General features: G+C 39.9%; 1 protein-coding gene across 1 annotated transcript; it reads left to right on the top strand.

The window, feature by feature from the left end:
• The first annotated feature begins 16,537 nt into the window (after positions 1-16,537).
• LOC306847440 (transcription factor Sox-10-like) lies at positions 16,538-24,539 on the top strand. Its single transcript, XM_079381394.1, has 4 exons — positions 16,538-16,617; positions 18,965-19,656; positions 21,432-21,694; positions 22,475-24,539. Exons 2-4 carry the CDS (start codon positions 19,217-19,219, stop codon positions 23,215-23,217), a joined length of 1,446 nt encoding a protein of 481 aa, XP_079237520.1. The 5' UTR covers positions 16,538-16,617; positions 18,965-19,216; the 3' UTR covers positions 23,218-24,539.
• The last annotated feature ends 187 nt before the right edge of the window (positions 24,540-24,726 follow it).

Genomic DNA, 24,726 nt, shown 5'->3' with positions numbered 1-24,726 from the left:
CAAAAATAACAATAGTCAACAATATTCTCAATATACATGCTGAAACTTAAATATAAACTTTTAAATATATGAATTTAAAATGTAATATCAAATAACACTCTAGAGTTAAACTGATAATCAATACTTTAGTATGTTAATCAACACATCAAAATAAGTGTACTTCATTAAAACGTGACAAAAGATTCAATTAAAACGTACTGATAGAAAGTACTTTAAAGTAAAACTTTTAATTTGATGTTATTACAGACTTAAAATGTTTTAAAAGTTAAGAGTCATGAAAGTCTCTCTCTAAATACACTTGAGGCCTTTTATTATTAATATTTCAATATATATATATAAAAAATCAAAAATCTACTTTTAAGATGTGAAGTTCATAACAAGTGCACTAGATCCAAAACAACACATTCTACAGCAGAGAACAAGTTTGTTATGAATCTCTCACATCGTGTGTGTGTGTGTGTGTGAGTGTGTGTGTGTGTGTGTGTGTGTGTGAGTTTGTCACAGTGATTTCTCATCCTCTTTGTCTTTCATCTCTCTCTCCTTCTCTCTTTCATCTGTCCATCCCGTCAGTAACAACGGCTCCTTTCATTCGTTCATCTCCGCCCCCCACCGCTGTAATTCAATGTTCCCAGAAAAACACATGATTGGAAAGTCAGTCAGTCTTTACAGCCTCACACTCTTCCTCACGGCCCTTCAGAGTCTTCCTCAAACCGCAGGACCACATCTGCTGCACACACACACACACACACACACACACTCTGACACTATATGTTTCAGATCATCATCATGAAGAAGCCATGAAGCCTTCCATCTCTCAAACTGTTAATCAATCCAAACTCTGAGCTCTCATTAAGATCTCAAGCATTTCAGCAGAAACAAGTTCTTGGATGAAGCGTAACGAACCTCCATCGACTGGAAACAGAACAGAAAGTGACAGACACTTAAATCTGAGCGTGAACATCCATCTAACAGGGAAAGTCCTCAGAACGTTGTTGAATGTTCATTCAAAGTTATTTGGTCTTTAATAATCTTCTCAAAACATTCTGATGAAGTTCTCTCAAAATTATGAACAAGCATCCAGTAACATTAATAAAATGTTTGTTCAAATTTCTCAAAAATGTTCTCAAAACCTTGCCTAAGCTACCAAGCTACTTTTTTTGGAACTTTCAGAGAACATTCAAAAGTAACATTCCCACAATGTTTGCAAAATGATACAATGGAATGTTCTGTTAAAAACCGGACACTCATTCAGAAACAAGGTTTTCATAACTTAATGGTAGAATGTATTCTTGTTAGCTCTATGAAGTTTAGACCAGACAGAAACATCCATCAAACTCAAATCACTTCTGACAGATAAAGCACTGATTACAGGCTCATTCTGAAGGCAACAGCTAGTTAGTTAGACTCAGCGTCAGAGTAGAGGAACATCTGCTAAACTTCATCAACATCACACCACGTCATTCTGTCAAACACATGCTATTTATTCAGAGCATAAAATGTGTATCTAAATCAGCAAGGAGAAGATCACCAAGAACAATGAGAAATCAAATAATGTAGTAAGTTGCTGGACTTTTTGTTGGTCGTGTTTACTCATCTGTAAACGAGGAACACAAAGGGCACCTGTTTGGCTGAAGGACCCGGATGCGGTTGGACTGAATCTGAGACGTTCAGGATCCTCTGAAAATCACAGCTCAGGTTTCTAGCGTTACTCTCTCTGTTTCAAGGGCATTTCTGTTTGAGAGAAACACGTCGTCTGCTCCAGTAGCAGTGCAATGTACTTGTTTTCCTGCAGGCCTGTGAATCACATGATCATCATGAGCGTCTGACAGCCGCCCGTCATTCGTTTTATCTCACTGACAAACACAATCAGTGATTTTCATCAGCACTTTACTGCTGCTATAAAGACCTTTATAGATTCATTAGCAGCAGTTAACTCAGGCAATCGTCACTAGAGCTTCTAACAGTTAAAGCTGAGTGAGTGTTTGTGCTCAAGGATTCCTCAGATCATGTGTGAGCTGATGCTATTCTGAGTAATCAGACGCAGCATTTTCATCAGAAAACAGGTGGAAAACCCCCACAGATACTGAAGGAGGAACCAGAAGCACATCCACAGAGCAAAAGATCACAGAGACACGAGACTGCGGGACTAACAGACACCTAACTACTCAACAGAATGCCTAACAACCAGTAGCAACACTATAATAACCACTAACAACACCCTAACAACCACTAACAACATCTTACCAACCACTAGCAACACCATAATAACCACTAATAACACCCTAACAACCACTAACAACCGCACAGAATGCCTAACAGCCACTAACAACATCTTACCAACCACTAGCAACACCCTAACAACCACTAACAACAACCTAACAACCACACAGGATGCCTAACAACCACTAACAACACCCTAACAACTACACATAATACCTAACAACCACTAACAACACCCTAACAACTACACATAACACCATAACAACTACAAATATCACTCTTACAACCACACAGAATGCCTAACAACTACAAACAACATCCTAACAACCACACAGAAACCTAACAACCACTAATAAAACCCTAACAAACACACAGAACACCCTAACAACTACACAAATACCCAAGCAACTGTAAGCAACACCCTAACAACTACACATAACACCCCAAACAACAACCACACATAACACACCACCATCCACTAACAACACCCTAACAACTACATATAACACCCTAACAATGACTAATGACACCCTAACAACCACACAGAACACCTAACAACCACTAATAAAACACAGAATGCCTAACAACCACTAACAACACCCTAACAACCAGACATAATGCATAACAACAGCCTAACAACCACACATAATGCCTAACAACCACACAGAACACCCTAACAACCACATATAAAGCCCTAGGAGACAGAACATCCTATGCAGAAGACCTTAATAACTAGGGCTGGGTAAAAAATATTGATTCTCCGATTTTAATCGATCTTCAGTTTAACGCAACGATATCGATTCGGGAAATCCCCGAATCGATTCTTAATGCGCGTGCTTCACGTAAGAGGATATGAATATTCACCTCTCGTCCTGAAGGCGTCACCATCTTTCGAATTGCTCCACTAAAAAAAACAACTGTGTGCACCCTATTATTAATGTAGATGTGTATTTCAGTAATAAACTTAAGTAGGAGAGTTTCAGTTACCAGCATTTATATCAAAATATGGATCCCATGTCTGCAAAACTAACATTTTAAAAGAAATATTGATAGCTAATCGATATCGAATCGAAATCGAATTGAATCGAAACCATAAAAATAAGAATCGAATCGAAGAATTGGTCACAATACCCAGCCCTATTAATAACTGTTCGGAAGATGCCAGCAACTACCCAAAACACCATAGCAACCACCTAGAACACCCTAGCAACCACTGAGAAGATACTAGAAACTACCAAAAACACCATAGCAACCACCCATAACACCATATCAACTACCAAGAATGCACTACCTACAGCAACTACTCCAAACACCCTAGAAACTGCACAGCAACACCCTAGCAACAGATGCCGGGTAAGTTATCAGGTCTTTGTGTAATTTTAAAATATGTTACAAACAATCTTCTTTACTCTAACATGTCATGCTACTGACAGCTCCAGATCAAATCACTGATGTCTATTAATCTGTGAGAATAAGCTGATTTGATGGCGTCTCAGCTGAGTGATTGCTGCTCATCACAGATCTGATCAATCACAGATCAATCAGCAGGATCCAGGCCATGAGAATCAGATGCTCTGATCTCCAGAGTCTGAGAAACGCTGCAGCTCCTCCATCCAGCGTGACCCTCAGAAATCAAGACGAGAGTCACAAGGCCCGCAGCGGCCCGAGGGGAGAGAGCTCCACCAGAGCATCCTGAGAACGAGAGACGCGCACAGAAAGAGTCTTTTGTCGTCTGAATTCTTCTGCATCATTTTCTGCATTTTATCAGCTGTGACTCAAACTCACCCACAAATCTCATTCCTGCCCTCTCCGTCTGTTCATCCGTCCATCCATCAGCACAACATACACACACACACACACACATACACACACACACACACACACACACACACAAAGTGTTTAAACACAAAGTGTTTAAGTTACACATTTAAAGGGATCTGAAAGAAACAAGGAACAAAATATTTTCACTTTTTACAGTATACATACATTGCACATATCTGTATTATATTTTTGGTGTGGGAACGTTTCTGCAGAATATATATATATATATATATATATATATATATATATATATACGCTAAAATATATGTTGTAAATAATGAAGCTCAATGAAATATGTTTGAAAATGTAAATGTATTTAGTTTTACATTGATATACTATAATACATTTCAAAATGTATTTTGGGGGAAAATATGTTTCCAGTCTTACATCAACCTTATTTAGGTCTACTACACATCAAAATTAAATTTATAATGATTTAATAATGTTTATTTTTTATTATTTATTTAGTGCTGATTCATTTACACGTTTCTGACAACAAATAAAGTTTTCTTCAAATGTGACATACTACTGTACATGTCAATGCATATCCTTCGATTAAAATATATGGAAGGAAAATATATATTTATTAGTGTTTTTTTTAAAGATATTAATATTTTTCAAATATATTTTCCAAAATATAGAAAAATGACCCAGAAATACATTTGTAGAAAATGTATTTACCAAAATATATTTCAGCAAATATATAGTTTTGGCCATATTTTGTATATTGTGAAAACATCTATTTTTTGCTGTCAAGTAAATATCACAAATGTTGCACTGACAGACATTTTAATGTGGCACAAATGCTGTGAATCATATTTGCTGGAAATAACTTGTCAAACTCTCAAATGTCTCATTTAATGATTAAAGATTGCCATCATGAAGAATCAAACTTTCCTTCATCTTTTGAATAAATTAATGCTGTAACTTTCAGAACTCAATCCACCCAGAGATTTGACTTAAAACTCAGAAGGTCAGCAGGTGTGTGTTTCCCATTTCAAACCTGTGACTTCAGTTAAACACAACGGCCTGTGAGAAACTGAACACAAATGCTGAACAGGAGAAATTCTGAAGAACATTTAGCTACTATGTTAGCATAGTATTAGGGTGTTATTGTGAGGAAAAGAGCAATGTTCTACAAAACATAAAAAAGCATACTGGTTTGGATCAACATGACTGAAAATACAGTATTCTAACACTTCTATGTAGAAGTCTTAAAAGTGCAGAAGGAACAAAAAACAGCTTGTTTAGGGTCAGAAAGAGGGTGGAAACAATCACCAAAAAACTAAATTATGACCATCAAAAAAACCTTGACTAACATTGTAAGTGGAGCTCAGTTGTGCCGGGTAAAATTTGAGGTCTTGAGCTCTTTAAAAGCACAATTTCTGCTCTGAGATGAATCTGTCTAAATGACTCATCATCTAAACAAAGCAAATATAATGCTACATTAAATTTGGCCACTAACAAACCTTCTTATTTCTGGAGTATCTACTACGTGCATGTCACAAACAATGCCTTGCACACTTGAGCTGATGTTGCGTTTCCAGTGTGAATAAACTGGCAGAAACACCAGCTGTAATTTTCAAAATCTCCCTTCCTATCCAGCAAATTAGTTAATTATTCCATGTTGCAATTTAGGCATTTTTACCCCAAATTCAATTAAAAAGCAAAATAACCTGATTTATTTTCACCGTGATAATATCACTCACATGACACATAATGAGGTCATGTGACAATAATGTTGCATATTCCAGTAATAATGTGCAGTAATGCTCACTGTTTCACAGTGCACAGAACAATGACATAGTTTCATAGTAAATATGGAATAAATACAGTCCATCTGCATTTAAACACATCTGCCATATACACATACATCCTTTTGGGTTGTTTCTCTGGTGAGCACACCTGTAGCAGCATCTCAGCAAACAACATAAGAACTTTGAGATACCATATTCATTAGCATTATTCCTGAAAGTTCCCTGAGTGTTCAAAACATACAGTTTAAAGAACATGCCCTGTTAGCTGAGATACTGCTTGAGAAGGATTTACACACCTGAAAACCTGGTAACCAATTCTGTTCAAAAATGCTCTAAGAATGTTTGACTAATGTCAGCATAAAGGTTCAAAACATCCAGTATTTAAAATGTTTCTTGGTTACTTGAACACTAAGGGAACATTCCATTTTGCCATTTTGAAAACATAGGAATGCTACTTTTGAATGTTCTTTGAAAGTTCTAAAACTAAAATGTTCAATCAACGATAAAGAAATGATTTTTCGCGCTAACATTCTAAGAACAATATCAAAGACCAGATAACTTTGAATGAACATTCTATTTATGTTACTGGAAGAACGTTTGTTCATAACCTTGAAAAAACCATGCCAGCACATTTTGATGTTCAAAACTTACAGTTTTTAAGTATGAATTTTGTTCTAAATCCAGTTTTTTTAAATACATTATTTTCTTGGTTACGCAAATGTTAAGGGAAAATACCATTTTATAATTATAATAACATTAAAGGAACATTACTTTACAATGTTCTCTGAATATTCCAGAACACGTCAAACTCCAATGTTTGAGATAAAAACATTAATGGGCTACACTAATGTTAAGAGAACGTTGCATTTTACCATTTTGCAAACGTTATAAGAATGGTACTTTTAAATGTTCTGAACATTCCGAAAGTAGAATTAACGTTTAATGCTAAATTAAAACTTGTCAGGAAAAAAAGAAATCCGTGAATGATGTATAAATACTGTTTTTGTGCTAACATTAAAGTCCAGACAAATCTGAAAGAATGCTCTATTAAAGCTACTGGAGGAATGTTTGTTCAAAACGTTGAGAGAACATTTTGAGTACGTTATTAAAGAGCAAATAACTTTGAATGACTGTTTGATTAATGTTACTGGAAGAACGTTTGTTGATAACTTTCAGAGAATGTTTTGAGAACGTTACTAAAGTCTAGATAACACTAAACTAACGTTCCATTAACGCTCCTGGGGGAACGCTTGTTTATAACTTTGAGAGAACGTTTTAAGAATGTTCCCTGTTAGCTGGGATATTGCTGGAGAAGGATTTACGCATACCTGAAAACCAGGTAACCAATTCCCTCTCTCTTTCCCCCCTCTTTCCCCTCCTCCACCCCAAACCCCCATTAAACCCACTGAAACCCCATATCAGCTTCCTATAGATGTTTCTCCAACACAATTGGGGTAACTGGACTCTTGGCGGAGGCAGTCGGTGCAGATATGAAGTGAGCACACAATGGAGCATTCATGCTCTCTCTCTCCATCCATTCTTCCCCAGCTGCAGAGGAATCCTGTCCAAGATTTTGCCCCCCACCACACCACTGCCACCCGTCCACCAGCAGAAAGAGAGACGACACAAAAGCAGGATTCATCCCAGAGACGGGGACCCATTTAAGCGTTACGCAGCTGCATCGATTTATTAAAAGATGGGTGGAGAAAGAGAGAGCTAGAGAGAGAGGGGGTCAACAGGGGTCACGAACCCCCAGACTTTATTAACCCTCTGAAGATGATGACATGTTAATGAGCTTTAATCATTAATATTCAGCAGAGAGTGGGAGAATGTACAGAATGGAGGGATTGACGAAGAAATAGAGAAAAAAAATTCTTCCTGTTCCAGAACAAAACAGCTCAAATTATGAATTAAAGTTAGTGTATGTATATCCATTCATGCTCATTTGTACAGCGCTTTTCACATTACTTACAGTTTCAAAGGAGCTTCACAGAAATGCATGTTTCAAATGTTACAGTCAAAATAACATCTGAAACAGACAGTATGCATTCTGTTCATGGGTTAATGCATCTAAATACTGGCAGTATTTGACAGATGAGAGTAAGGGTTAGGACACCTGTCTCACTGCTCACCTGTCAGTCTCTCACAAACACTACAGCTCTTTCTAAGAGTATTTCCACACCTGGAGGATCAGAGCACAGGTGCGGATTCACAAACACCTACAGACACACTGTAATTATACTGAATTAGAGAAATATATAATACAAATTTATTAATGAATGAATCCATCAACAGAATTCAATCAACATTCAATCACTACAGACAATATTACAGCGTAGATAAATAAATAAATTCAACCATATATTTATCTTTACAGCTGTTTGTCAGAAGGACAATTCATTTTAAAATATCAGATTTTTAATTATGCCTGCAATAAAATAAAAATCAATCAATTATAAAGGGTCACTAACTTCATCAGTTCTTTCACTGCTTTTTTTAAACATTTAAGTTGAACTGTACCATAGATTTGTCCTATGGTGTGACATAACAAAAATTAAGAACAAAATCAACTCTTAATAATACATAATCATTGTTAGACATTTATTTTCATATAATGCTATTTATTTAATTTGAAATTATAACTAACATCACCCCCCCCCCATGACTTGTTGGACGATTTCAAGACAAACTTTGACAGCAAGACTTTGCTGTCATTTGTTCAAAACGGCTGAAAATTATACCATTGTAAGTTGAGTGATATTTGTATCTCCCCTATTGCAATACTCAACTGTTTTTTAAGATATTTTGAGATAAAAACAAATCTCTGTTTCTTTTATGTGCGTCACACCATAGGACATTACGTCACACTAAAGGACAGTGTCAGAGAGTCACAGCCACAGTCACCGCCGTCAACCGCAATCACCAGATCCCAGTCACCTGAGTTTTGATCACCTGCACCTGCGGACCCTCATCAGCACTCTTATAAACTCCACACGCTCTCTGACACTCCGTCCGGTCTACGGTTCACCATAACGAACGGTACCTGACTCTGTATACACTTACCTATGTTTACTTACCTCATAGAATCTCCAGCGTATCTTCCAGGACTCCTGTTACCCCAGCGATTCCCCTGTGATTACTGTGAGTACCCATCCTTCGCCACCCTAATCCACACATCCCATTGGTGGTTGAAGCAGACACCTCCACCACGGGAGTCGGGGCCGTGCTGTCTCAGCAGTTTGGTGAGCCTCCTAGCCTCCAGCCTTGTGCTTTCTTCTCTAAGAAACTAACCCCAGTGGAGCAAAACTATGATATTGGGAACAGGGAGCTGTTGGCCATCAAGCTGGCCCTGGAGGAGTGGCTGCACTGGCTGGAGTGACCTAACCACCCTTTCACGGTCATCACTGACCACAAGAACCTCCAATACCTCCGTGAAGCCAAGAGGCTCAACCCTAGACAGACTTGCTGGGCCTTTTTCTTTACCTGGTTTGAATTCACCATTATCTACCGACCGGGAAGCAGCAACTGCAAGGCCGGCGCGCTATCGCGTCTCTACTTATCTGATTCCCCTGTGGATCCCGAGCCGTCACAACTCACCGAACCTGCTCCGCTGGGAGGCCCAGAAGGGAAGATCTTCGTGCCGTCTTCCCAGCAACAAGCCCTTCTGCGCTTAGTTCACAAGGTACCGGGCTCTGGACATCCAGGCAGCCAACGGATCCTCTCACTCCTTCAAGCCCGGTACTGGTGGCCCAGTATGTCCCGTGATGTCATCCGGTATGTCCGTAGTTGCTTAGTCTGTGCCATGTCTTCTACTCCACGTCATCTGCCGGTGGGCAAACTCGTACCACTCCCAATTCCACACCAGCCCTGGTCTCATCTGGGAATTGACTTCGTGACGGATCTCCCTGAATTGGAAGGGAACACCTGCATACTAGTAGCAGTGGACCGCTTCTCGAAAGCTTGTAAATTGATTCCCCTCCATCGACTGCCTATAGCCTTGGAAACTGCAGAACACATCTTCCATCAAGTGTTCAGGAACTTTGGAGTGCCTGAGGAAATTGTATCAGATCGCGATCCACAGTTCATCTCCCGAGTGTGGAAGGCTTTCTTCCAACTACTAGGAGTCACGGTGAGCTTGTCCTCCGGCTATCATCCCCAGACTAATGGCCAGGCTGAACGCAAGATCCAGGAACTCGGATGGTACCTTCGGGCATACTGCCAAGAAGACCAGTTCAGCTGGATCCGTTTCCTCCCGTGGGCCGAGTATGCACAAAACTCCCTCTGTCAGAACACCACCGGCCTCAAGCCCTTCCAGTGCATACTCGGTTACCAACCACCGCTCTTCCGGTGGACGGGAGAGCCTTCGGAGGTTCCAGCTGTTGACTACTGGTTTCGGGCGAGCGAAAGAATGTGGGACTCAGCCCACATCCACCTCCAGCGGGCAGTGAGAGACACAAGACCTTCGCAGATGCTCGGCACGCCCCAACTCCCATTTCCCAAACTGGAGACCAGGTGTGGTTGTCCACCCGTGACTTGCGACTCTGCCTGCCCTGTAGGAAGCTGAGTCCCCGCTAAATTGGTCCGTTAAAATCCTGAGGCAGATCAACGAGGTCACTTACCATCTTCAACTACCCCCCCCCCAGGTACCATATTCATCCCACATTTCACGTGTCCCTGCTCAAACCTTGTTCTTCTCCCCATCAGATCAACACGAGCCGGACGAGCCTCTTCCTCCTGAGTTACTAGACCAACCATCCGTGTATCAAGTCCACAGCATCCTGGATTCGCGGCGATGTGGAGGCCAGCTGGAATACCTCATGGACTGGGAAGGCTATGGGCCCGAGGAACAATCCTGGGTGGCCCGGGACGCTGTCCTTGATCCCATGTTGTGACAGGACTTCCATCGCACTCATCCAGATCGTGCCGCACCCAGAGGCCGTGGTCGCCCCCATCGCCGCATGAGGGAGTCAGGAGACGCCCCTGGAGGAGGGGGTAGTGTCAGAGAGTCATAGCCACAGTCACCGCCATCAACCGCAATCACCTGTTCACAGTCCCCGCCGTCATCAACAATCACCAGATCCCCGTGCCCCTTGAGTTTTGATCACCTGCACCTGCGGACCCTCATCAGCACTCCTATAAACTCCACACGCTCTCTGACACTCATCGTCTGGTCTACGGTTCACCATAACGAACGGTACCTGACTCTGTATGCACTTACCTGTGTTTACTTACCTCATAGAATCTCCAGCGTATGTTCCAGGACTCCTGCTCTCCCGAGCATACGGATTCCACTCTCCTGTGAATGATAAGGATATCAGTTATCGCACAGATCTCCAGATCAAGACAAATCACAAGATCACCTGCTCCTCACTCTCCTCAAAATCCGCACTCAAGTCTATACACACAACAATATAAAAAACAACTGTGCATGATCTCTTCACGCTAATAATTCAATAATATAAGTTTACAAGCACACGCTCCTCTGAGAACTCCACTTACCGGCAGCCGCGGACGTTATTGAAGGCATCCTAAAGGTGAGGGATCGTCCCGGATAAGATCGTCAGGTGAAAGGTCATCATGTGGATAATTTAATTTACGGCTAAACTATTATTAATTCATTTTACTAATAGTTAGATTGGGCAGGCCTTCACAAAAGGGCATTTAATTACACACACACACAAAAAAAAGCCTTGACAAAAGGGCACTTTGGGCATCAAAGGGAAAAGGGCCAGGTGCTCAAGCACCCACCGCACCCCCCTCTGCATGTGCATGATTAAGATGTGAATCAATTTTTAAAAACTATATGGCTACTTTTTTTAAAGCATAATTTCATCATTGTATTTTCTTTCTGCATTATTCTCTTAGGATCTCCTCCCTTCTGTGTGGATCCCTGTTAATTTTCTGTCTATATTTCTGTGTCCTCTCTCTTCCACTAATTTCTCTCTATCAATTCTTTCTGTTTCAAAAACAAAGCATCACATTTTATACTTATTTTCATGACACTTTATAACAGTACAAGTTTTCTGTAAAAACATCAGAAAATAGTTTAATACAATTATTGCATTTAAGAACACTGAAAATGATAAAAAAAAAATAATAAAAAGTGGTTAAATACATATGATTTATTTATTTAAAAAAGTTCCTACAATTTCAGAAATATATAGATGAAGAGAATGATTTCCATTTACTAAAATAGACACTTGTACAATTATGCCAGAGGTATTTATTAACATTTTTATGTTTTTCTTTTTAATTTATAAAAGTTGTAATTTATTGATCCATGCTCGAGACAGTCACAACATAGGACAATTATGAGATTTAGCTCAAAATTAAAAAAAAAAAATCGAATAACACTGCAGCTGTAGGACAAAGAAATGTTTAATCTTTTACGGCATTTTAAATAATGACAATATTAATTATATTCATTTTTATCTTGTGGGACAGTGAAAATGCCACGTCAACAACCCATATATATATATAAGAAAAACACAACTATGTGGTCACGCTTTAACCAGACAACATGCTATTGATATACATGATAGCTAAAAATGAGAATTTGTCGTTAAAATAAAATGGTACCAATGATTTTTAATAAATCCTGTACTGATCAAATACACATTCCACCATAGAAATAACCTCTGAAATGCAGCACATATCAAAGATGAAGTACAAGGCGTTCAGTAAATGTGTGTTTGTGTGCCAGACTCGTTTCTCAGAGAGTAAAGTATCACACAGGTGAGTCTCGCTGGGCCGTGACGTTCTCGTGCAGGTGAAGCCGAGGCTCCACCCACAGGAACTCAACTCCGCTGGGATTTTCACCAGTTCCACCTCGTTTACTGAGGAAAACAACAGGAGAGGCACAAACCCTGGACGCATGAGATCATTCCAGCAGCATCTGACCTTTCCTGCTGCACACAGGAATTCCCCAGCCGTCATTACTAAAGCGGACAAAAGGGCAAAACCTTTCGTTCTCAGAGGAAAAATGATTAAAACTCCGCCCACTCGCATCTTTTGTTCGCCCCACTTCCTGTCAGACCAGAAACTGGCACACATGCAGAGCGAATGTGATCAGGTGTGTGTGTGTGTGAAGGCCAGCTATCAGCCGGTCATGAGACATGCATGCCCTCATATTGACCTTTTGACCCCTGCACATCCCAGAGACGGTCTCCAACGGCAACCAGCAGCAGCATCACTGTCACATGCTGCATGACTGCACTAAAACACACATATTCATACACACACTCATACCAACACACACACTCATTATCCAATTAAACTGAGCAGAGACTGAAATAACAGCCAGCAATGTTTGAGATTTGCTGAGAACATCAGTTTGCAAAAGAATGAACAATAATCCACTAGAAGGTTCAATAATTCACTTTAGTTTGCAGCGCCTTGGGTCAAAACTGTAATTAAAAGAATCGCTGATAGAGAAGTTTGTCATTTCAGCAAATATAATGTTTTCATGGATTAATGTCAGTCATTAAATGGTTTAGTTAACAAGCCTAAATCAGTCTCGGGCTCTCAATTTTAACGGGGGTTTTCACTAATATACGAATTAAATAACATCATTGTGTCGCACAAATACGCTCGCGTTAATAATAAACAAGCGACAATATCCTGCTTCAAAATGACCCTAAAATGTAAAAAAAATAAAAAAAATAAAAGGACTTGACGGGAAACAAATTAATTTCAGCTTTACGCATTTAAACGCGTCACTGAAAGTGTTCAGAAAAAGAAAAGTACACATATACAACAATCATTATACAACAAGAACGACGAAATATAATAATAATAATAATAATAATAATAGTAGCTAGTTTATATGTATATAATAGTTTTTGACTATTGTTATTATTATTCGATCTTTAGCGAAATTTTGCAATGGAAATACAAACAGAATAATTCTGATCTGATAGCTTACATGTTATTAGATGAAAATCATTTTGACAATATTTTGCTGTAAGTTTTCGGAAAAGATGTGAAAGGTTTCAAATGCAAGAAAGGCAAAGGAGCGTGTTAATTATTTATTAATTACCTGTCCAGGTGACGACGAATCTCGCGCACCTGCGGGTTTAACTTAATTCAACTAAAATTAATTAGAGAATGTAAAAAAATAATAAAAATAAAATATATAGGCCTATATATAATTCATGAACTATCACAATTAATTAATGCATTATTATTCGTACCAATATTATCGTTAGTAGGCTATACGATTTGTGTCTTTTCATTAAACAGTCTTTTCATTAAAAAACAAATCGTTGCAAAGAACATAATTTATAATAATTTATAAACAAAGTAAACAATCGACATGAGCCTAAATGAATTGGCAGTACAAATTCTCAAAGCTCAAAACTGTCAAGGCACAACAAACACGCGTTAAAAGACCCTCAGATCGCGATCATCAAGACTGACACTCACTGCCAGAAACTACAGGAAGACAAGCAGCCAGAATAATGGAGTTTAACACATCAATTCAACACAGAAAACAACTGAATGATGATCCCCTAAAAATGTTCATCTCCAGGTCTGCACTTTATGTTTAAAATGATGCAGACAAAGTGACGCGGGCAGTCATATTCCCACAAACACCGCTTTCTCCGCGCCTTTCCCAGCTTCCCTAAGAGCACCCTGGAGAAACTCACATCAAAGCGTGCAGCAGGCCTCAGATCCGCGCGAGGACCGCGTACATCCACACCGCACAGAGACAGAGACGCGCCGCTTTTCCTCGATATGCGTGCGTTTGAAGCGACACGGAGAAAAAGACGCTCTAAAGGGAGACGCGCGTCTTTTCTCTTTTCTTTTCTTTTTTTATATACACAGAACTGCTTTTTGTTCCTCATTTTTTCATTTAAGAGGGTAATGGAAGGGGGGTGTTCGTTTGATCACATGATTACAATTCACCTGAGATAAAACAAAGGACGCAAAGAGCGCCGGAGACCGAGACAGAGAGATGCTCTCATGGTCAGGATCCCCTTATCAGAGTCAACATTCATGGATAATGAAAAAGGCAATGATTTTTGGCCTGGGTGGAGGGTGGAGGGGGGCGTCGCGAGATGGAAATACAAGAGGTTATTGTTGGCCAGAACAGCGCGCGTGTTTGTGTGCGTTTGGCCCTCTCTTCTCGTCTTTCTATATTTTCTGTTTAAACGTGTTAAATGCGCTCTCTGTGTGTTTATGTGATGCAATTATGACACTAACACGTAGCACGACACGATGCTGCAGGAGTTCATTCCAGCGCCAAGCGGGTCACTACTGCAGGCCTGCATGGGCGCGCACCGTCCCGCGTATAACAATAAGCTTTAAAATCAGCTAATAAATCGCAACCTATTATGCTTAATAGCCCAGATGAATTTACACTTACAGACCGGCTTATTCCGCACGCGCTCGAGTAAGAAAGAAGACGCTATTGCGCTGCCGGAGCTGCTGACAGGTCTGATGGCGCTCTGCGGGGTGGAGGAGCTCCTCTGGTTCACCCCGCGGCACAAGCAGGCCAACAACGCTCCAGTGTGATCGGAAAGAGCACAGTGACCCTAATGAGGAACCAGCGACCACCTGTGAAAGTCATTTCATGTCTGACAAAATCATAAAACTGCATTACGACATGACAAACGTAACATCATTGCTAATTGGACAACTTTGCATTCTTACATTGCAGCAATTCCCGAACTTTATTGTCAACCGAGCAACTCGGCGCTAAAACAATAGGTTAATATAAAATAAATAAATAAATAGACAACACATTTGCATATTCACGGTTCTCTGTCGGCGGTCATATAACATATAAAACGAAATAACAAACAAATAAAATATTTAATCTTTTTTCACTGTTTTATTGTGATTTATTTTATTTTCCAATTATTTGTGTATTTTAATTGAACCTTTTATTGTTTATTTAATTATCAGATTTAATTAATTAATTGTTCGCTTTTCATAAACTCGTAGGCTATTCCCAGTTTTGTGTTGGAATACAATACAGATTGATTGCAAACTTTTGTATGTCAGAAATTACATATCTGCTAATAAAATGCGTGTAAGTCTTGTCATGAATAAGAATTAGGACTGATTTAAAAAAAAAAATCACAGATTCCTACTATAGAATTGTCCTTGTTACACGTTATAGGTGGGCCAACTTACTATAATAATAATAATAAATTATGCATAATTACACGCAAGTAACCCTAAACCAAACCCTAATCCTAACCATATAGTAAGTCACAGGGAAAAAATGGGTTCCCCAAAGAACAGTTCTTAAAAGATCCATTAATGTGAAGAACGTTTATTATTAAGCTAAATAATCTTTTTCACTATTAAAAGAACCATGGATGTTAAAGTTTCGTGAACTAAGATGCCATTAGAGAACCTTTATGTTTAGGAGTGTTATGACAATGCCAGCATATGCATAGACTATATGACTATTTATAATAAAACAACTTCACGCCATATCTAATCCGAGAGTTATCAACAATATAGAGATCTAAATATGTTGGAAAAAATGTTTAAAATGTTTAAACGCACATATAAGTGTGATTACACTCTAAGAGGCCGAATATTACCGTCGTTGATTTGCAGCAGAAATCACCGCCTCCGCTGAGAAACTTCAGGGCGAGATCCAGCAGCCAATCAGCGCGCGATCCGACGGGCCTCTGCTGCTCCTTTAAGAGATTTTTTCCACGAACTGATTTTTTTTCCCTCGCTCCTCACACAACGAGGCTCTTTAAGCCCCGGCGCGCGACACAGAGCAGGCATTCAGAGCGCGAGCGAGGGGGCTGAACCGACGGACTCTCGCGCTGGGCGGGCGACCTGCTTCAGTGCAGTAAGACGCTTGACATTATTACCTCTCTCTCTATCTCCTACTCTGTCTGGGAATATACGGCAATGCAATGCATAGAGAAATTAGTATCAGTATTGTTGATAATTGCTTTGCCCTTATTTCTCTACATCTGCTTGTTTAAATGTGTTCGGTCTCTGCTGTGGTTTGAGTTTTGGTAACAAGGGCGTAATTGTAAAGAAGAAAGTTTTTTTCTGTCTGAACTAACAGTGTAAAATACTATTTTTTTCTGAGCACAAACTCTTTAAAACTAAATTGGTGTCACGAGGTATATATTTCGAGATTTGCGTGAATGCGTAAATCAGAGACGTGTTGGGTTAATCTGTTTTAATGGGAAAAGATGCTTAATCGGTGTTTGACGAAACTATTAGACACATGCACTTCGATCATTTGGCAGAAAGCTCGTTAAATTAAGAATTTAAATGCTTTGATTTTAAGCAGGCTATTTGTGTCCATGTATGATGTTGCAGCCATTATACATAACTTTTAAAGAGGTTTTTAGAATACAGCAATACTAATATATTGTCCATTTAGCATATATTTGCTCTAGCTAGTCTTTGAAAAATGTTTTAGTCGCGCATTATCGAGCAAATGCTGTTTCTGTCCAAACTGCTCTCCATCAGGTGTACTTCTCTAATATGAACAGAGAACAACGAAAAGTACAAAATCTGGCCGATATAATATGTTAAATCTGTCACATTCCTTTCAACAACACAAAAAAATAAAGGAAAAAAAAATAAAAATCACACTCCGATATTCTGATTAAGACACTGAAATGATCTCATTAGTGGGAGTTTGAATCTATATATTTATTTAGGCTTATTTATTGAAATCTGAGCACGTTTGTTTAAATGTCTGTTATATGTGAATGAGATTGCTCCATGTATAAGAGAGGTGTTTTGGCATGAGTGAATTAGGGGCAAATCATTGCCAAACCAGGCGTAATGATCCGCCCTACTGTACTGTGTCAAGAATATGCCCAAATAATCTAGAGAAAGATGAAGTCCATTACATTTGAACAAATAAAGCAAGCAGTGGCGGATAAAAAATATCTTTAGTAAAGAGTTGTGGGTGATTAAAACGAATCAACAGAAAGTTTCAAAGTCCTCTCAAACAGTCGCTTTGTACTGAAACGAGCTGAACGGAAAATAGAGCAAACCTAAAAGCGCAATTAAAGAAACTGACCAATACCTGTGTTAGCCCCAAAACAAATGATTAACTCTCATGAGGTGCATTATAAGCTATTTCTGTCCCAAAGAGACATCTACTTGACACAATAAGTCAATCAGACACAAATCACTAAACGTCTGTATTCCCTCGAGCCAATGTGATTATTAAATTAATATGAAATGAATCTGTTATGACAGATGAAGTCACCTATGTCTGATCTTAATTAACTCTGGTGTCGGATGGTTTGTTCTTGTGAGATTCGATCAGCAGCTAATTCAAGTCGCATAGAGTTTTTTTTGTCGTATGATATAAAACAGAAGCTATTTGTTGTGTCCAGTGAAGAAAAAAGCTGATTTTTTGATTGATCTTCAGTCAGACTTCATTTCTCCTAATGATCACACGTATAGTCTTTATGCACTTCGCTGTTTGCTTGAGTTTCCAGAAGCACACTGCCATGGCTGGTGTATGTTTGTGCTGGTTATAAGTCGTCTCTTGTGCTTTCAGCGACACACACACTGTGTGATTCAGCAGCCGCTCCGTGTTTATCCAGCACTTTCTCTCCCGGGAGCTTCAACACACCGCCAAACAGTAGCTTGTTAGCAGAAGTGAAGCTAAAATAACACACACACACACACACACACACACACACACACTGGGGCGAACTGACGCCACCGTATAATTGCTGGAAAAAAGACGAATACTAAATAAAGTCAAAGCCTCAGTGTTTGTAGCAGTTTTTCCTGAACAGGTTTATCTTGTTCGTGGGGCGTCTGGGTTATGAACAGCAAAGAGGCTGTGAGGTTATATCCAATTGCATCTCCATATTCATATTATTACCCAGGTATAGACCATACCTCTGCAAGATGTCTTGATCTGGAAAGCATCTGCTGTGTACAGACGTCTGTAAGATGTCACTTTTACATACTAAATCATAAACATCTTAAAGACATCTAATAAACGTCTATTTGACATCTGAACAGACATTATTGCAGATGAGCAAACACCCTAATAAATGTCTTGCAGATGGGTGTCTCAGTGATGTAGAGGTGTGCTAACAGGCTATAGGCCTACATTGAGAAGATATACTTTACAAAAACATGTATATGTAGCGTGACAACCAATGATAATAATGAATAAAAATACCTTTGTATGTATTTTACAGGTTTTTCAGCACATCTATATATCCTGAGGACGACGGCGGATGGATTCAATCTGAAAGAACGGAGATCGTGTAAAAATAATCGTGTTGAAGTTCCTTTGGAGGACCTAAAATACATATTTAATAATAATTGAAATATTGGCCACTTGTTTAAAGACAAAAGTCGTTTTTAGTGAATAAACTTTTTAAAAAAGGCGCCCTGTGACGAAAACCTAGACCTACGGCAGACACCTGTGGCCGCAGAGGAGAAGACCGATGTCGGCGGAGGAGCACAGTATGTCAGAGGTGGAGATGAGTCCCGGGGTCTCGGACGACGGTCACTCCATGTCCCCCGGTCACTCGTCCGGTGCTCCCGGCGGGGCGGACTCCCCTCTTCCCGGTCAGGCGTCTCAGGTGCCGGGCGTCGGAGATGATGCGACCGGCGTCTCCGCCGGGGTATCGGTGAAGTCCGACGAAGAGGACGACCGCTTCCCCATCGGCATCCGCGAGGCGGTCAGTCAGGTGCTCAACGGCTACGACTGGACGCTCGTGCCGATGCCCGTGCGCGTGAACTCGGGCAGCAAGAACAAGCCGCACGTCAAGCGGCCGATGAACGCGTTCATGGTGTGGGCGCAGGCCGCGCGCAGGAAACTGGCGGATCAATATCCGCATCTGCATAACGCCGAGCTCAGTAAAACACTCGGAAAACTCTGGAGGTGAGAGCCAACAGTAACTTTTGACCCGTGTGTCCCTTACAAAAGATGCAGTGGCGCCATGTTAGTGTCATGGTATATCTAGTCAACATTTGAAGCGGATCAAAACCTTTCATCAAAGTTGTCCTAAAACCAAAATGCGTTCTTGCCTTAGGACAACTTTGAGTAACTTTTTTGATCCATTTCAAATGTTTACTATTATATAGGCCAATGGTGTTGAATTCACACATTCTTATTATTATTATATAGCCTAGCACTCCAATGGTACGTTTATTTATATACCACATTTGAACAATATTTACAAATAATTCTAAAAGATGAAATTATGAAAAAAATAGCAGAAATAAAAGTAAACATGTATTAACAAATAAGAATAGTAATTAATATTAATTAACAAACAAATGTGATTCTGGGCCACAAAAAAAGGCATATGGGTATTTTGTTTTTTTTTTTGTTTTTTTTTATTGAAAAGCAGAGTAAATAAGCTTTCCATTGATGTATGATTTGTTATGATCGGACAATATTTGGCTGAGATACAACTATTAGAAAATCTGGAATCTGAGGGTGCAAAAAAAATCTAAATATTTACAAAATCACCTTTAAAGTTGTTCAAATTAAATTCATGCAATGCATATTAGTAATCAAAAAATAAGGTTTGATATATTTTTTAGTAGGAAATTTACAAAATATCTTAATGGAACATTATCTTTAATTAATATCCAAATAATATTTGGCATGAAAGAAAAATCAATAATTTTGACCCATACTTGTTGGCTATTGCTACAAATATACCACAGCGATACCCCAGACTAATTTTGTGGTCCAGGGTCAAAAATAATAAGAAAAAATGATGCATCTCAATTAAATCAAAGTGACCAAATTGAAAATCCATTCTCAATCCCTTCACTGTCATAAACCACTCAAGAAACAGCCACCATGAATTCATTACTGTAATACTATCAGTTAATAATGCCTCAGTTTAATGGCTCTCTTAGGTTCTGCTGTCGATCTGATGGCCACAACTCACTGTCAACCTTATATTATCTGCACACCCCTCTGCTGATGTTGTTAACTCGGCCTCTGGCTTTGAGTTTCTCAGGGGCTTTAGCTCAGAATAATCATTCCTTCAACATGCCAGATTAGAGGGACAAATCCCTTCAGGAGCTGCTGTGGAAAACAGCACAAACACACACATACACAGGCCACAGTCCGTAAACAGCACTATTAACCCGAGCTGGAAGGTCAACTTTAGCTATTACGGTGTGTATTTTTCTAAAATAGTTTATTTTCATGAGAGAGCGAGTGTTTAGATCTGCTGGATTTATAGATGCAGTTGCTGAATGAAAGCGTCTCGCTCTACAGATGACAGCATAACAGGTGGAGAATCAAACCGCAGAGTTCATTCAGACACCAGCTGGAATATCAGACAAAAAACTGATCGTCTGCTCTTGTTAAACTCTCAGAGGAGAAATCTGAGCCAGATTCGCTTTTTCGACATTTAACTTATGTTTTAGCATACTGTAAGTGTAGTAAACACATAAAAAAACATAAATATTAATATTAAAACTTAACAAGCACTGATGAACTGTTGAAATTCTGGGGATTGAAATACGATTTTTTTGTTATTATGTGCCTGCCCTCTGAATGTATTGTGATGATACAGGATTCAATTCTCTTCATTTGTCCAGTGATTGGGTTACTGTTTCACTATTAAATATTCTGGTATTGCATTTTATACTGTGCAAAATCTAATCTTTTTATGCATATGTGTGTTTCAGGCTGCTGAATGAGACGGATAAGAGGCCATTTATCGAGGAAGCTGAGCGTTTGAGGAAGCAGCATAAGAAAGATTATCCTGAGTACAAGTACCAGCCACGTCGACGCAAAAATGGCAAACCGGGATCCAACTCTGAGGCTGACGGCCACTCTGAGGGCGAGGTCAGTCACAGCCAATCGCATTACAAAAGCCTGCACCTGGAGGTGGCACATAGCGGGGCTGCAGGATCACCTTTGGGCGACGGACACCATCCTCATGCTACAGGTGAGATACACCTGCCTACACTGCTGTTAAGACATCTGGGGTCACTTTTATTCATCAAGGATGCATTTAATTGATCAAAAGTGACAGTAAAGACATTTATAGTGTTAAGGCCCATTCACACCAAGAACAATAACCATAACTATAAAGATAGCGTTCTACTAATAATTTCAAATTTAAGAGAATAGCAGAGTTCAGTCACGACTATAACGATAATGATATAGAAGATATAATTGGGATCACTTTCAGAACATTTTTTTTTCAGCAGATGAACAATAAAACACTGACAGCTAATCAGACTTCATTCAAATGGATTTTTATTAAAGGGCTTGTGCATTTGAAACAGCAGGCACAAGTGTGGAGGAGCAAACAGACATTGCACAGCAAACAGAGTAACATAAAACTACCTCACTAGTTTCGTCAACATTGTCTTGCCTCCTTTGAAGTTGCAGCTGAAAAGACTACATATTGTTTTTATTCCACTACACTGACTACCTTAGAAATCAGATAGATTACGCTAGATTAGATGCGCTTGAAACGTGCATGCTGAGGACATCTACTGGTTGAAGTTGTGTAAATGCAAAAAGAACGACAAAAACAGACAGCTATTGTTCACTGGTGTGGACGCAAATATAGTAATCATATTTATAGTTATTGTTATCGTTCTTGGAGTGAACAGGCCTTTAGAATAAATGCAGCCTAGATGAGAAAACCCTTCAAATGCATCAAAAATCTTACTGACCGCAAACTTCTTCCTCTAAAATCATTCATTTGTTGCTTCAGGTCAGAGTCACAGCCCTCCGACGCCCCCTACCACTCCTAAAACGGAATTGCAGGGCGGTAAATCCGGCGAGGGGAAGCGTGAGGGTGGAGCCTCCAGGAGCGGATTGGGGGTGGGAGCAGATGGAAGCTCCGCCTCCTCATCCGCCAGCGGAAAACCACACATCGATTTCGGAAATGTGGACATTGGCGAGATCAGCCATGATGTGATGGCCAACATGGAGCCATTCGACGTGAACGAGTTCGACCAGTACCTGCCGCCCAACGGGCATCCGCAGTCGTCGAGTGGCACCAGCGCCGGGTCTTCGGCTTCGCCGTACACTTACGGCATTTCCAGCGCACTGGCGGCTGCTAGCGGTCACTCCACCGCCTGGCTGTCCAAGCAGCAGCTGCCTTCCCAGCAGCACTTGGGATCTGATGGTGGGAAAACGCAGATTAAGAGCGAGACGCACTTCTCCAGTGATGCTGCGGCGAGCGGGTCACATGTCACTTACCTGCCACACTACAGCGCTGCCTTCCCTTCGTTGGCATCCCGCGCGCAGTTCGCAGAATACGCCGAGCATCAGGCTTCAGGCTCATACTACGCCCACTCTAGCCAGACTTCTGGCCTCTACTCCGCCTTCTCCTACATGGGCCCTTCGCAGAGGCCCCTGTACACCGCCATTCCAGATCCCGGCTCCGTGCCGCAGTCGCACAGCCCAACGCACTGGGAGCAGCCCGTATACACCACCCTATCTCGACCGTGACGTTCTGGTTTCGCATCCAAGGGTCCGACAGAAGTGTGACTGAAAATCATGAGAAACACTCACCTGCACCACAGTCTACACAGACGGAAATCTGAGAGAAACTTGTGTGTGTGGAGATCTGCAGGGAACATATTCTCACGTGCCTCAGGCTTATAAAACCTTCACGACCCGACACAAATTCACTCAACGCCAGATGAAATGAAGGAGGCAGAAATTTGACACCAGTGGTCCTTCAAGAGACATATTACCAAAGTTCTGAGACCAAAACATTACAAAAATCCAACAAAAATTGGTGCAGTTTCTGAACTCTGTTTGGTTTGGCAGTAACACTCAAACCATGCATCGACCCGCTCCACTTCACTATACATATACGCAAACAAACTTACACCTGATGCTATTATCTGTACATCCATGTTTTTTTTATTATTTGTATGAATGAATAATCTCTTTTTATTAACCAAAATAAGGCCATATTGTTTTTATCAACAAATAATGACGTGTTTTCGTTGTTGTAATCTTTTCTATTGTTATTTGTGTTGCCATAACTACACTGAAAAGTCTTCACCACTGTCTAGTGTTTGTTAATGACATTTGTGTTTTATGACTTTCAGAGTGTGTCAATATCAGTGCCAGGATGCGATAATTACGCCTTTTTACCTATTACTCCAAACACATAGCCGGAGTACTGTAATGCAATTTTTCCGTCACATCGGAATTAGCCTAATTATGAGTTTCTGGTACATAAATGACCTTTTTTAAATAACACCGCCAGTGCCTCAGTCCATCGGCTACTGTTCGTCATCGCTGAAAAATTCAAACGAAATCACATGGATCTATTTTCAGGGTGCGAACTTTATTAGCCGTTAGCCTATAGGAATATTTGTATGCCCATGTGACAATGTAATCCGAGATTTTGAAAGAGCACCGTTTTGTATTTCATGGAAATAATGTCTGTTTCAGAACATTGCCCGGTTCAAGATTTTTTATTTTGTTTATTAATAAGAAATAAAACATTGCGGTATTGTTCGCAAAGACAGTCTGTTACTGTAAACTATGTTTAGTTATTCGATGTTTTCTTCCCTTTGGTATAGTTTTCACCCTCTTTATTAGTATTATTCAGAAACAGCAAACAAGCCGCTTTCTTCTTATATATTCCAGAATATTATTTATATTTGTTGTTTTTGTTTGTTATTTTTTATCAGTAGCGTTTTATTCTGATGTTGGAATCTTTGTGGTGGGTAAAAGTGTTGTTTTTCTTTATCAGTGTAAATAGAAGAGAGCAGTGACTAACCTCCCTCACTTTAAATAAAGCTGCAGTCTGTACAAACGCGTCCTCGTCTTCATGCACGCTTACCTGAATGCTCATTTTATTCTTCCTCTTCCCGTTTTTTCTTATCTTCTCCACCTGTAAGATCAGGACAAATCATGTCAGTTTTAAGTGCCACATATTTAATACTCAATGAATTACTATGTTCAGATTAGCACACTACAAAAGTAGGCTATTATTTA

This window comes from Barbus barbus (genome assembly GCF_936440315.1).
Source record: "Barbus barbus genome assembly, chromosome: 3".
NCBI lineage: Eukaryota > Metazoa > Chordata > Actinopteri > Cypriniformes > Cyprinidae > Barbus > Barbus barbus.
The sequence above is the reverse complement of the archived record's forward strand: the minus strand, read 5'-3'. Positions and strand labels throughout refer to the sequence as shown.

Excerpts from the sequence above, each read along its gene's own strand:
- LOC306847440 (XM_079381394.1), top strand. The coding sequence starts at position 19,217 with ATGTCGGCGGAGGAGCACAGTATGTCAGAGGTGGAGATGAGTCCCGGG. Across the intron at positions 19,657-21,431 it reads ACACTCGGAAAACTCTGGAG|GCTGCTGAATGAGACGGATA; the intron begins GTGAGAGCCAAC and ends TGTGTGTTTCAG. Across the intron at positions 21,695-22,474 it reads ACACCATCCTCATGCTACAG|GTCAGAGTCACAGCCCTCCG; the intron begins GTGAGATACACC and ends TTGTTGCTTCAG.